The following is a 14,782-nucleotide window of genomic DNA, read 5'->3' as shown; positions in this document are numbered from 1 at the left end:
TTGCTTCTGCTACTTTTTCTCTCCTCCTTATGGTATTCCCATTACACATGTGTTATTCTGTGTCAGTTCATTTGCCTTCCTATAAAGGGTTACCCAAGACTGGTTAATTTATAAAGAAAACAGATTCTGCCCATATTCTGCAGACTGTATAGGAAGTGTGCTGCCACCATCTGCTTCTGGTTAAGGCCTCAGGAAACTTACAATCATGGCAGAAAGAAGGGGCAGCTGGTGCTGTCACAGACCAAGACAGGGAAAGTGAGGAGATGCCACATTCTTTTAAACAACCAGATCTCACATGAACTTAAAATGAAAACTCATTCATTACCGTGAGGGGAGCAATACACCATTCCTAACGGATCTGCACCCATGACTCAAACACCTCCCACCAGGCCCACCTCCAGCATCGGGCATCACACTTTAACATGAAATTTGTAGGGGGCAGAACATCTAAACTGTATCAATACCTTTTCTAATAGCCTGTAATTTTTAGATATTCTGTTTTGTGTTTTGATTTCTTTTTTCTTTTTGATTTTCACTTTGGGTAGTTTCTATGGACACATCTTCAAGCTCACTAATTCCTTCCTTAGCTCTGATGTCCAATCTACTTATGAGCCCATCGAAGGCATTGTTTATGTTAGTGTTTTTTATTTGTTACATTTTGTTTCTTTCTTTGCACTTTCACCTCTCTGCTTTTATTACTCACTTGTTCTTGCATGTGTCCACTTTTTCTATTAGAACCATTAGCATATTAAACATAATTGTTTATATTTAAGTCTGATAGTTTCACACCTGAGCCTGGTTCTGATGCTTGCTTTGTCTCTTCAGACTTTGTTTTTACCTGTTAGAGTGGCTTGTAATTCTTTGTTGAAGGCTGAATATGATATGAAAGGAACTGTGATAGATAGGCCTTTAGTGCAAGGTTTATGTTTATGTGACTAGGAGTCAGATTCTGTTTACTGTTTGCTGTAGCTATAGTGTCAGAGACTAAAATTTCCTCTAGCACTCTTGCTTTTGTCTATTCTATTGTCTTTGGATTTCCTTCAACATTCTTTAAATAGGGTCAGAGGCCTGCAGTTCTTTTTGCTGTAGTCCCCGGTTATTATACAGTAGCCTTATTGATGTGGTGGCAAGGTGTGGAAGAAGGAGAAGTCTTCTACTCTCCATAATCAGGTCTCAGTCTTTTATCAAGCCTGAGTTGGATATTTTGTTGATTAGGTTTTGGTAAAATTCCAGTCTGTTAAGTTATGGTAAAATAGGTTCCCTTAGGGACAGGCTTTGTTATGGAGAACAGAGATGTGTCTGGGTATATTTCAGAGCTTTCCCCCTCCTGCCAGAAGCACAGGGGATATTAAGAACCTGGTAGGGTTCCTAGAGGTAAAACTCATGAAAGTGTGAGGTGCCTGAGACTGAGCCCCCTTGGATTTTTTAACTCACAAGCTAGTCCACACTAACCTTCCAGCAATTCACCAATTACAACAATTGAGAGAGTGTGCCAAAGGCAGAAGCCACAATCTAGGTGATCCACAGGTACATTCAAGGTTGAAGATTTCTGCTCTAGGAGCAGGGCCCATCCACTTTATTCTGTTGCAGAGATTCCTTCCTTGCTTAATTTTACTTACTCTCTGATGTTGTTTTTTTAAGAAGTAAAGAGATCACTTTTTTTTGTAACTCAATTTTCCCCTACAACAAATTTTACAAAGTAAGTTTACTAAAGCACTACTGGGCTACACAAAACAGCAGAAAATAGAATTGGGAGAATGAAGAAGAAATATGGGGCATAAGATCCATGACAAACAAATTTAATTATAGTATCAAGAAATTACTAAAAGAGAAGATTAAGCATTTGGGTAGAAAAGATGTCAGGAATCATGTAAAAATAGAGATTACAGTCCTACCTCCTCAACAATCTTTAAATGCATTGCTGACCAACTCTCCATTATAAAGCCTACTGTTTACAATAGTGGCCTCTTATTTTAGAAATATAGCCATCAGAAAGTATTATAATACAAAAATATAAATGTTCAACTGAGTTTAGGTACCTAGATTATTCCCTTTTTCAGTACATTTCATGTCTCAATAATGCTGAGTCATTTATATTTAGCATTCGAAATCATTCCATAAAAGGCACTAAAAACTTTGGTATATTTTGCAACTAACTCAAATTTTATTCAAGATAAAATTAAATTACATTCAGGTTTTAATTATGTCTACAAAAATAAAACCCCCAAGGGGTAAAATGAAAGTCTCTAATCTGCTTAGCATAAAACGCAATCAGTTAAGTAAAGCCTTCATTCTGTACCTTCTCAATGGTATACTGAAGCCAATACCACTGAGACGTGTGAGCTATTTGTTAAATTTTCAGTAGTTTTGTGAACTAATTGTCAATCACAGACATTATTAAAATTTAAAGTATTTATATAAACCTATAAGTTAACTATTTATATAAACTTATAACTTAAAGGTAATAAATATTCAAAATTCATCACATTCTAATTATGTTACTACATTTTACTTTAATTTTTTTTTTGAGGTCATTTAAAACATCTACTGTATTCATAGGATGAAAATACTCTCTATGCTGCAGTACTGAGTATCTCTTATAAATCTCATGTTTATGTTTAAGGACATCCCATTGATAGATTAAAATTGGCCATATAGGAGTATTTATGCTACAGAAATTTAAAAACTCTATAAAGCAGAACTCAGCTTTTATTTTATTGATTGTCTAGACTTAAGAAAGTGTTAGAGAAAAATGTTAATACTGCAGGTTAAATTTGAAAAGTGTGGCATGTCACTAGTTATTAAATTTCCAATAGTGCCAAAAAAGGGAAATATTCTCCATGTATTTGAAAACTGCTATTCAATTCAGTGAAGAAGTTGCTCATATCATTGATGAACAAGTAAAGTTCCAACATAACCAGTGTTGAGGCTGAAATAGGTTTCAGTTTAGTTAATATATTTTGCACTAAGTAAGAAAGAATTTAAGAGTGAATCACATATCAGAGGTAATGATAATAATTATTGAGGAATGAATTAGCATATTGAGATTCACTGTATTTGTGAAATTTTGTTTAAACTGCATCCATAGTTTCCTATACATACAAGAGTTCAGCAAGAATAAATGAAAGCATTCTCTGAAAATCAGTTGGTCATATGGAAATGACAATAAAAAGTACTTTATATTTTATTATCTGTAAAGTGTATGTTATACATCTTCTATATCAGCACACTTTGTGTTACATTTATGTATGTATATATGTATGCATATGTATGTACATATATTTTTCTCAAGAAGCTGCTTGTTAAACATTTACTGGCACCCTACCCTGTGTCCTTCCCTTACAATGTAATTATAGCCACTGGAGATCACAGAGGAGCACATTAACATGCCCTGGTCTTCCATGTGAAAAGAAGATTTTAAGTTATAAATTTCAAAGACACATACGCAGAATACTTATTATAAATTGATGGAAACGCTTCTCTGGTTTATGTTCAGTGTGTATAAACTTCTCTGCTATGAATTTGGGGAGCCGTGTTTTCATTAGATCATTCTAAACGAATCTTGGCTCAGATGATTTATAGTACTGCATTAGCCAAAACTACACTTTGCATATGCATGTTGAAAATGTTCAGGGAAACAGTTTTTGCTGTATTAGAATATGGAAAAGGAATTGACATCACAGGCATCGATGTATCAATTGGATCTAGAATCTGATGAAATCATACTGAAACCAAACTGCATGTCTTTCTTTGGCAATCAAAAGACTCACCAGCAGAAACTGTACAGATCTCATGAGCAGGACTGGTGGCAGGAATTTATGCTTATGATTCAGGGGAATCACATGTGCCCCTTTCAAATGCACCAGATACAGCTTTCTACTTTATCAAAACAACATCAATCAGTCCGCTGTGCTGATGACAGTGTTTTTATGTATGCGATTGAGTCCTTGGGGAAATTACTCTTCTACAAGGTTCTGGGAAAAGAGTGAGCTGTTTTAGTCCTGTATTGTTCAGTTCCACATATAAACAACACAAATGGAGAAACACAAAGCTGACTGTTATAAAAATGGAATCCTCTGTTGCCCAATTAAAAACAAATTTTGTTGTAAATTTTGGACTGACTGAGAAAGTGAAGGAAAGCTTTGGCGAGAGGAACAGCACTGACTTTTGCATAACTGCAGGCTTTTCACCCGAAGCATTCCAAACCAAAAGCAGTGAGTGGAAATCCTGTACAGTGTCTTCTCAGACTGCAGAAAGATGATATCATTCTTATGGATCTTCTGAGAAAACAGAAGAGTGCTTTATAAATATAGATATTAATAAAACTTCTGGAAATTTTAAGGATGGGTAGGCAGAAAATCTTCTGTGATCATCAAATTGAGGATGTGCTGAATTTGGAGAGAGAGCAAATTTGGACGCAAGGAGGTTATGCAAAAGGATCAAGCAAACAAACTGGAATAAATTGCTAGAAAAACATTATTCCAAGTGCCTTTACAACAGCTCTTCAGCTTATATAGACTTTTAAAAATATATCCTAAAATAAATGTGGGTAGAAAAGAGGCCTTGACAGAATTAAACTCTCTTCCACTAACTACGAATCAGAGAATGCTGATTAGTTTCTCCTCTTGAGAAACTAGGGTTAGAGAATCACATTAAAAAGCAAGTCTAGTCTTTCTTCCTTCATTGTATGTGACTATGGACTTGCAAAGAAGTCTTTCTTCCTTCTAATTCATATTACAGCTTGCAGGATGCTTGGGATTTACATCTTGAATACTGTGGATTTTACAATAGGAATAAATAATTAGGAGGTGGTCTGCTTTAATTTGTTTAGTTAATATTCATAAATTAAAGGGCAACGATAATGGAGGAAGGCTTTATGAGAAATATGAGTCTGTGATGCTATCCAAGGCTCCAGGATGAGAAAAGCAAAAAATGTCCCTATTTGGAAGGTACCTTCAGCAGCTCATGTGCACATTGCAGTTAATATATAAACATATTAAAGATGATATGCATGTTTGTCTTGGAGTGGAATATAAAAATGATTTTTATTCAAACCCAAATGGTGAGAGCAAAAATTATTATTGTGACAAAATTTCTGATACAGTACCTAAAATTCACATCAAGCCCAAACTTATGACCTTAGCCATGAGTTTTTACCAGTTACATCTTTTGCTGGAGTTACTGAGCAGCAGAATTGATTGTTCTGTCTCCTCTACAGCCTGCATAATTTTTTCATAGCAGAAACAATTTTGTAACAAAATGGCCACAGGAATGACGAAAGTATCAGAGAATATGTCAAAATGGAAGAAAATCTTGAGACTGTCTGATTTGTAGAATCTTATTAAATTAAACATTAAACACCTAAAATGTTATAAGATGTTATTAAATATCTGAAATGAAAATCAGTATGAAAAGCAGATACGTTAGGTGGATGCCTCAGTTGAATTCAGTCTTCTTATTGGATAAGATTAGTTTTTGTTCACAGAACTACTTTACCACCTCCACTGAGTCCCATGGTTCACTGCAGCTCAGAATGAAATATCCTGATTTTTCTTCATGTATAAGGAAACAAGCCACTTTACCCGAAGGTCACATAGGAAGATGGGGAAGTGACAAGTTACAGTCAGTACCATGTTTCTCATACACCACCACAAAGAAGTCAACCTGATTAGCAACCAAAAATCCAACTGCATTCTTTCTTGGATTCCATTGCGCCAATTTATAACCTTTGTATTCTTTCAGCATTAAAACTGCAGTCTAGAAGACAAAAGATATCTGGGAAAGTTTACTTTTAAGAATATTTTTGCCTTCAAGATCCCTCATTTCTAGTTCTACCATAGACCCAGTTCATCACCTGTCAAAAAAATGACAGGAAATCTCGGTATTCTCCCTAAAATACAGAGACCTGCGACATCACAATCTTGAAGCCTGAGAGACTAAGCAGGAAGCTGAACCATGTGACATAAACTGTTAAGGACCAGAGGGGAGGTGGGGAAGTGAAGAGGAAATACATCTCTTTGGACCTTTGGACCAATCAGTCCAAACCTTATATTTTTGTTTGTTTTTTGGTTCTTGTCCTGTTTGTTTGTTCCCTTTGTTCAATTCATTTCACCAAGTGTTTACAGAACATCCATGTTGTGCTAGTACCAGTTATCACCTCTCAACAAACAGAATAATGTTTGGAGTGTGACTCACACCTTGAAATCCACTTCCTTTTAGAGATACTATCTTATACTCAGTAAATTTAAGCTAGGAATAATCTCACACCAGTTAATCAGTGTTTGAATTTGGAGAAGGAATAGAAGGGATTATCTGCTGGGAATGCTTCATTACTGAAATGTTCTTTCCTACTTTTTTTTTTTCCTTTCAAGTCACATATCACTGACCCACAGCAAAACCCAGATTCCGACAGATAATCCAATCTGAAGCAAAGTTGGTTATACAGGTGTCAGACAGGTACTAATTTAGCACCTACTTTGTGTGAGATACTCTTTTAAGTCTTGGCATAGAGTGGTGACCAGGAAAGATCAAGACTCAAGCACTCTGTGGTGCTTTCATGCTCACAGGGGAAACAGAAAATAATAAGTAAATGCATGATAAACAGTATGCTTTCAACTAGTCAGAAATATTATGAAGGAAACAGACATGAAAATGTAATATTAATCTAGGTATGGGTATTGCATATCATGATTGATCAGGCAGGAATCGGGTTCTCCTAGGAGGTGACTTTTAATTCAGACCCTTAGGATATCCCAACTCTTAGTATTACTCAGAGTCAAGTTACGGGACCTTATAAGACGCCAACAGAAGGAACCACACAGTTTCATGCTGCCAGAGCAAAGTTATTCTGTTCTTAATTGATGGCTGCACTTCATAAAGACTGAAATGAATAACAGTGAGGAAAGGCGGGGCAGCTACTAGAGACAGAAGAGTCATTGTGATTTAGTTCTTTGGTGGATTGCTCATAATTTCAAGGGTCATCAGTAGTATAACCACACCTTGGTGCTTGGAGAAAGCAGAGTGTAGCAGCTGGGCTGGCCCAGGCCTCTCTGTGCCTGGAGTTCCTGGTAATGAACATGCCAACGTGTGAACCGGCTTGCCCAGTGCTCCCACGGTGGGAAGCTGTTTACTCTCTCCCTGGAGGACACAGGGTTAGACACAGTTAAATCTATAATCATTATCAACTAGATCAACACGTTCTAACCGACTTGCTGTCGTCGTTTTTTTTTTTTTTTTTTTTTTCTTCCCCAACAGTAGTTCAATGGCCTGTGAATGTTTTGCTTTCAGGGAAAAAAAAAGAAAAAATTTTCTTATTTCAATAAGTCATTTCATGGTCAAAGGAAGCTTTTGTTACTTCATAGTCCACTCCTCTTTTCTTTTTATTGCTTAATAAAACTGAAAAACTTGATGCAGCCACTGTGTAAGTCAGACAAAAAATGCTGACCAAAAAAATCTATTCTAAGTATGTTTTAACCCCTGGTGGTATAGTTGTTAGGAACGTGTATTATTACTGTCTTAAGAGCTAAACTTTCACAGTTCCTAAAATTATGGCTATTTCCAAAAATCAACCAATTATGACTATTTCCAAAAATCAGCCAATGCTTAGGATAGACCTTAAGATATGGAAGAAATGTAAGACATGGCTTCTTTCTTTACGGAGCTCATGGCTTAGTTGAAAATGCTGAAAGAAAATCATTGGCAGTATATGACAGTACAAAGTTAAGCTACGCTGGGAGATAAGCTAACAGGACTGCAGTGGTGAAGAGGGCCAGCAGTGGAGGCTGGAGCCCTCAAGTAGTGCTTGATGAGAGAAATATGACTTGAAGAATGGGGAGGATTTGGAGAGGAAGAGAATGAAGTTTCTCAAATGGGGAATGACAGAGGAACACACCCAGAGTTGGGCATGAGCTGGAACACTTTCACAGGAGAGGGTGGAGATGTGAATAAATGCAGTCGTGGTTCATTTGGGGAGCTGTTGGGAAATGGTTAGATTGATATTGCGCCATGCCTTAAAAGGGGCCAGCTGTTTTATCAGCTACAGATGCCTGGTGAATAATTTTCCAAAAGTTTGACTCATATTGATTTTCTGGGCTGCTCAGTGGACTCAGAAAAATTGTTGGTGATTTGTAAATATTTGTTGTATTACGTGTAACTTGACCATTGTCTTCCTGGCTCATAGTGGGTGCAGATGAATTTAAACACCATCAGAAAGCTTCCTTCCTCAATATAAAGTCATTGCAAGGTTATCGATATGCCCCAACAAATAGAGGGGCATCTTAAGATTAAGTTCACATCCTTCTGTTCATGAACATCTCAGTGAAAAGTCATTTTTTCTGTTACTCTCTGTGCAATTTATTTTTAGTGCTTTGTTCAGAGAAGATGAAGAAGTCAGTCAAGTCACTTCAATATTCCAGCAAAATAAAGAGATTTTAAATTGTACTTTATGTTTTTTGCATTTATACATATAGTTTTATTCTTTCAAACCCTGTACAATCTTGCATCTCTTGGAGTTATTAATGGAAATTCCATCTCTCCCAACGTTTGTTCATCACATTCCCTCAATCCAAAGTTCCTCTTCATTTATGGATTAACTCCTCTCCCAGAAATATTTTTACAATACAAATGAATACTTTTGAGGGTAATTGGCTCTTTTCTTTCTTACAGTTGGAGTTATCCAAGAATGTCTTTGATAATTCCAGAAACTGACATAAAACTCAATTAGCTGTGAATCATAAAGAAAGAATTAGCATGACTCAGCCTTTAGGGTTAATAACCCAACTGGAGGAACAGAAATCCATTTTTAAACCATAGAGAAGACCAGGTGCGGTGGCTCATGCTTGTAATTCCAGTACTTTGGGAGGTCAAGGCGGGCGGATCACGAGGTCAGGAGTTAGGGACCAGCCTGGCCAGTATGGTGAAACCCCATCTCTACTAAAAATACAAAAAATTAGCTGGGCACGGTGGTGCACAACTGTAATCCCAGCTACTCTGGAGGCTGAGGCAGGAGAATCACTTGAACCCAGGAGGTGGAGATTGCAGTGAGCCAAAATCATACCACTGCACTCCAGCCTGGGAGATAGAGCAAGACTCTGCCTCAAAAAAAAAAATAAATAAGAGAGAGAGAGAGAGAGAGAGAGAGAGAGAATATGACTAGGACCTCTACTGGCCAAACATGTCCCTGCCAAGCTCTGGACTCAGGAGCCTTATCACTTCTGTTCCAACAGAACAATCATGGGAGTTCTTACAGCAGGACCTCCCCAAACATCGCCTCTTGATGTTAGTGTGGGACCTGCAAAGAGACTCTGCTTTGTGGCTGTGGAGACACATCCCTGAAGTAACTTAGTGCTATCAGAAGGACCACACACCTAGAAGGCACATAGGGGAGTTTTCAGACCTTCCCAATGTCTCGCATCCCACTTTTGATTGGGGTGACCCTGATATATCTGAAACAAATAGTCAGATCTACAGAAACATTTGTACACTTCATCTCATACATTGGCTCAGGCTAGTGTATCAGCTTTGGTTCATAAAAGCAAAAGCATTCTTCAGCAGTGTCTATGTTGATATAGTCATGAAGAATACAGGCCTTTTTTGTACACTTAACTTTTTTCTATAGGTTTATCTTTCTTCATCTGTAAAATGAAGACAAAAATAATAATACCTGTCGTACACTGTTATTACATTTTGCTAATGAATGCTAAACTTTAATGAGGATGCTTGTCACATTATCACTCTAAAACCAGAGGCTCTTAGAGGCTTCTGTGACGCTGAGGATGACTCCTTAATTTCTTCACCTTCCTTTTCTTTCCATGCCTCAGGACTCACATATATATTCCACTGTAAACATTAATAAACTTGATCTGGCCAAAGAGAGAATAAATTTTCTAGTAGAGAACCTGCCATCCATTACATGTTCAGTTCACTGGTTAGGGTCAGGGATGCAGCGGGAGTTTTATTGTCCCTTTTGGAGCATGATGCATCTGGCAGGAAGTAAGCTTTTTTATTACAACTCCTACCATCAGTCAGCAATTTTCAAAAGTTCCTGAGATCCAGTTCACTTATATTTTATTCTGTGAATTTAAAATTCTGAACTGCATACAGTCCCCAAATGAATTTGAGGTGTTTCAAGAATATAAAATAATTGGAATGTATTTATTTTCTCCTTCTCCATAGGTTAACCTCAGAGCCACAGATGTCAAGCTCATGCGCCAGTTGCTCGTAATCAATGAGAGCATCGAGTCCATCAAGTGGATGATCGAGGAGAAAGCCACCATTACCAGCAGAGGCAGCAGCCTCAGTGGCAGCCTGTGTAGTTTGTTGGAGAGTCAGAGCACCTCGTTACATGGTAGCTACAACAGCCTACATGATGGCAGTGATGGGCTGGATGGCATTTCCGTGGGAAGTTATCTGGACACATTGGCAGATGATGTCCCAGGCCACCAGACTCCTTCAGACTTGGACCAATTCAGTGACAGCTCCCTAATAGAGGACTCACAGGCACTACACAAGCGTCACAAATTGGATTCTGAATACTACTGTTTTGGCTAGTGACACAGTTTTTTGCATGGGACTGGTGTGCAATTAACCTGTATTTATCCTTCTTCTCCGCTGCTATATTTTTGGTGTGATTTTTATTTTAATAAGATGATCTTTTTAAAATAAGCTGATTTTGAAACTGCTTAATGGTATTTCTGTTGCTCCTAATACCTCTCATCTGAACTGATTTTTCTCTGTTACATCTCTATTTTTTATTTATTACAATGATTTTCTCCCTTCTTTTACAGTGGCACAAACAAAGTAGGGGGAAGAGAATAAGCAATAATTATGTTTTTGCTTTAGTTTTCAGAGCAATGGGTCAGGGACTAAAAGAAAAACTTTGCTAAATTTTACAATAAACCAAAATCTGATTAACAGTAATTTTGTCACTTGTGTTCTTAAATGATTTAAGGTTTCATCTTCCAGAAGATACTGAGATATATTACTGTTGGCATATCAGGTTAAAGAAAATGCTTGGAAAAAAATTAAGCATTATTTCTAGGCCACAACATTCTAGTGTATAATAAATGCTGTTAGTCACATCTGCCTGCATGACAGTCATCCGAAAGTCCCCAACTATATACAATCTGTTCAACCAACTCACCCTTGTGTTGGCACTTTGGATTAACATTTTGTCATCAGTGATTCTAGCTTAAATCATCTATTTATTTGTGTAATAATATGTATTACTCTCTCAAATTTCAAAGAATAATTAAGTATGGAGGCCATTCAAGGCAAAAATGTCCTAAATTTAATTGCATATTGAGATTTTGCTGGTAAATACTTTTTTGCATTTTGCAATTCTAATAGAATGTATAGCTACTTAGATGCATACAAGCAGATGGATAGAAAGATAGATAAATATCCCTATAGTAGGGAAGCAGAATTGTTATTCATTTACGAAGTCCAATATGATATTTATTCATCCTAATAAATAAATGATATCTCAGTTTCTGAAATGGAATATTGTAACTCACATAGAGAGTGGACTTTTAGTTTTAATATAATGTTATTAATCCTCTGCATTTCTTTTACCTTGATAACTCCTAGTGAGGGAATCTAATTAAGATTTCACGCTGTTCTTTGTAATGATAAATGTTTCTGGACTAAACACTGTATAATACAAATCAAAAAGTCTTCCTTCTTACAACTGAGAAATGTCCTTACCCAAAAAATGTTTCACCCAAATTTCCTTTGTCATTATATACTTATTACACTTCTTGAATTTATTTTTTGTTTCCAAGGCATATATTATTCAATTTCCAATTAAAATATATCAGGGCTTATATTTTATGCTAGTCTTTTCACATAAATAGCTTGATATAATTCTCATCGCAACAATCTCATAATGTGAGGATTGTCACCATCCTATGTTTTATGTTTGAGGAAATTGAGGCACACAGGAGGCAGGCCACTGAGACACATCTCCCAGTAAGTGTCAAAGCTAGGATTTAAACTTGCATCTGTCTTACTCCTAACAGCAACACTCAATAAGCTCTTCGGTAATAATTGATATTAAATAATAAAATGGGAATGAGAAAGCACATGTAAGTCCATAACAAAAATTAAAAATGTAACCAACTAATTTCAAACAAAAGATAATGAAATATGTAACCATATGCCTATAAATGTTGCAAGCAGAATATCCTCAACTAGAGAGAAGTGGCAGGCAGCAAGAGTATGAGGCATCAAGGGCAAATTCCAACTTCTTAAAAACTCATCCTTTGCCTTGAAGAAGTCATGCACATGAAAGGCTATTTCTGTTCTCAGATCAGTTTCAGATCATGAATACAATCTGGTAAATTTCTGTTACACTCTCCTTGTGCAACCCACTTGCCCTGCTATATGTCCACTCCATGACCTCTATAAATTTTCCCTCTGGAGAAAGAAAATGCAAAAAGCACAAGAATATAATGTGGAAGAAGTGTCTGGAATAGTTTTCATTTATATATTGCATTTTAAGAAACCTGTGATGAACATTAGCAGAACCCTTGAGAATGATTTTGGCTCTATGAGTTTCAATATTTAATAGGCTTTACATTTATTCCAATATTTTTTACAAAAGAAAGAAAATATAGATTCCACAATTTAGATATATGGAATCACATGTAAACCAATTTTGTTTTAATAATTGATTTTACTAAAAGGAAGGAAATAAACAGTTAAGCAACACTAACTACTAACATATTAATTGGTCTCAAGAGTAGTTGCATAGAAGTGCCTCATTTTTAACTGAAGAATCCCCATAACTAATCTCTGACCCAGATCATTTGATATTTGATCTCTGTCAGCACCAGAAGGAAAACGGGTAAAAAGTTATAGTATCTTTCAAACTATTCTGCCTGTCCTGAGTTGTGCTTTCCAAGAGAAGATGGAATTTTCCTGGTTACATTAATCTCTCTATTTTTATGGACTTGTTAGTCTTTTAATGGATGGAAATAATTAGATGTAAGAAATTTAGGCAAGTTAAAACTAGTACATTTTTGTAGTTTTGCAAATAAAGGAACTCTAAAAGACCAACCTACGAGGCTTAACTAAACTTCAAGAAAACAATGTTTAGAACCAGCCAGCCCCAAAGTGCACAGCATAAAGCTTTAACTATTCATCAATGTTTGGAAATGCAAAAAAGATTATTTATTATGGGTGGACTATAAAGGTACTTGGAGCCCCACAAATAATTGCATTCAGGCATTTGTCTCCCATTTCATAAAAAGACATCACCTCCTTGATGCCAAAATACATTTTTTATTTTGTTTAGTTTTATTGAGAGAAGGTCTCACTGTGTCACCCAGAATGAATACAGTGGCACCATCATGGCTCACTACAGCCTCCAACTCCTGAGTTCAAGCAATCCTCCTGCCTCAGCCTTCAGAGTAGCTGGGACCACAAGCATGTACCACCATGCCCAGCTAATTTTTTATTTTTTGTAATGAAGAGGTTTCACTATGTTGCTGAGACTGGTCTTGAACTCCTGGACTCAAGTGAATCTTCCACCTCTGCCTCCCAAACTCCTGGGATTACAGGCATGAACTATCCTGCCTGACCAATAAATGATTATTAAGCCTAGCACAGTGGCACATGCCTGTTGTCCCAGTTACTCAGGAAGCTGAGATGGGAGGACTGCTTGAGCCCAGGAGTCTGAGTCCACTCTGAGCAACATAGCAAGACCCTATCACTAATAAATACAAATTAAATAAAGGAAAACAAGATAAATGGTTATTTCAAGCTCCTCATCTTACTAATCTCACAGCAGTTGACATATCTGATCACTCTTTTTTGAAAGAATGTCTTCCTTTGGCTTCCAGGACATCACTTTCCCCTCATCCTTCACTGCCTGCATGTTTGCAGACTCCACTGCTGGTTTCTCTTCATTTTTCTGATCTTCAAAGGGAAGAGTGCACTTGGGCTCAATTCTCTTCCAAAACGGTTACCCTGAGGAATCCATTCAGTTTCACAGTTTTAAATATCAGCTATGTGCTGAGATTTCTAAATGTATGTGTCTAGCCCCAATCTCTCCCCTGCACTCCAGCCTCCCATGTCCACCTGCCTCTGCAGCATTTCTGCTTGATGTCTGATAAGCATCTCAATCTGAACATATCCAAAATGGAAATTTTGCTCATTTTGAAATCCTCCCCAGTGTAGTAAATGGTGCCTTCACTCATCAATTTCTCCATACAAAACCTTAAAATAATTCTTAACTACTCTCTTTCCATCACACAGCATCCATAACATGTGAGTTACACCTTAGAAATATATCCAGAATGTTACAGAGTCTCATCACCACCACTGCTATCACTCTAATTCAAGTGCCATCACTTCTCCCTGGAACTACTGCAATAGCTTTGTCTTGTTTCCTTCCTCCCATCCCTACTTTCCTACAGTCAGTGTTCAACACAGCAGAGTAATCTAAGATACAAGTCAGATTTTACCAGCCCTTATTCAACCCTGTAATGAATTTCCATCTTCTTGAGAGTCTAATCTAAATCTTTACCGTGGACTACAAAACCCCATGCAATCTGTCATCCTTCTGCCTATCTGACCTCATCTAGGATCATCTTCTCCTCTTTCATTGTGAAGCCTCATTTGCATCTTTGTTATTTCTTACAAATCTCAAAATCCAAGCATGTTCCTACCACAGAATCTTTGCATTTCTCATTTCCTCTTTCTGAAATATTTTTCTAAGTAGGCTTAATTCCTGATTCCCTAGTTCTTTGTGGTCTCCAGTCAAGTGGCCGCTTGTTTGAGA

At 36.9% G+C, this 14,782-nt stretch overlaps 1 protein-coding gene across 1 annotated transcript in view; it reads left to right on the top strand.

Moving 5' to 3' along the window:
• Window positions 1-11,821, top strand: part of LURAP1L (leucine rich adaptor protein 1 like) — a 40,532-nt gene extending 28,711 nt beyond the window's left edge. The window contains exon 2 of the mRNA XM_017517245.2: window positions 10,174-11,821. Coding sequence (XP_017372734.1) covers window positions 10,174-10,548 — 375 coding nt within the window. The 3' untranslated portion in view covers window positions 10,549-11,821. The remainder of the gene's footprint in view (window positions 1-10,173) is intronic.
• Window positions 11,822-14,782: the final 2,961 nt, after the last annotated feature.

The sequence above is a fragment of the Cebus imitator genome, unplaced genomic scaffold (assembly GCF_001604975.1).
Source record: "Cebus imitator isolate Cc_AM_T3 unplaced genomic scaffold, Cebus_imitator-1.0 Scaffold624, whole genome shotgun sequence".
In the NCBI taxonomy this organism is placed as follows: domain Eukaryota; kingdom Metazoa; phylum Chordata; class Mammalia; order Primates; family Cebidae; genus Cebus; species Cebus imitator.
This window is presented reverse-complemented; position numbering and strand designations above follow the sequence as displayed.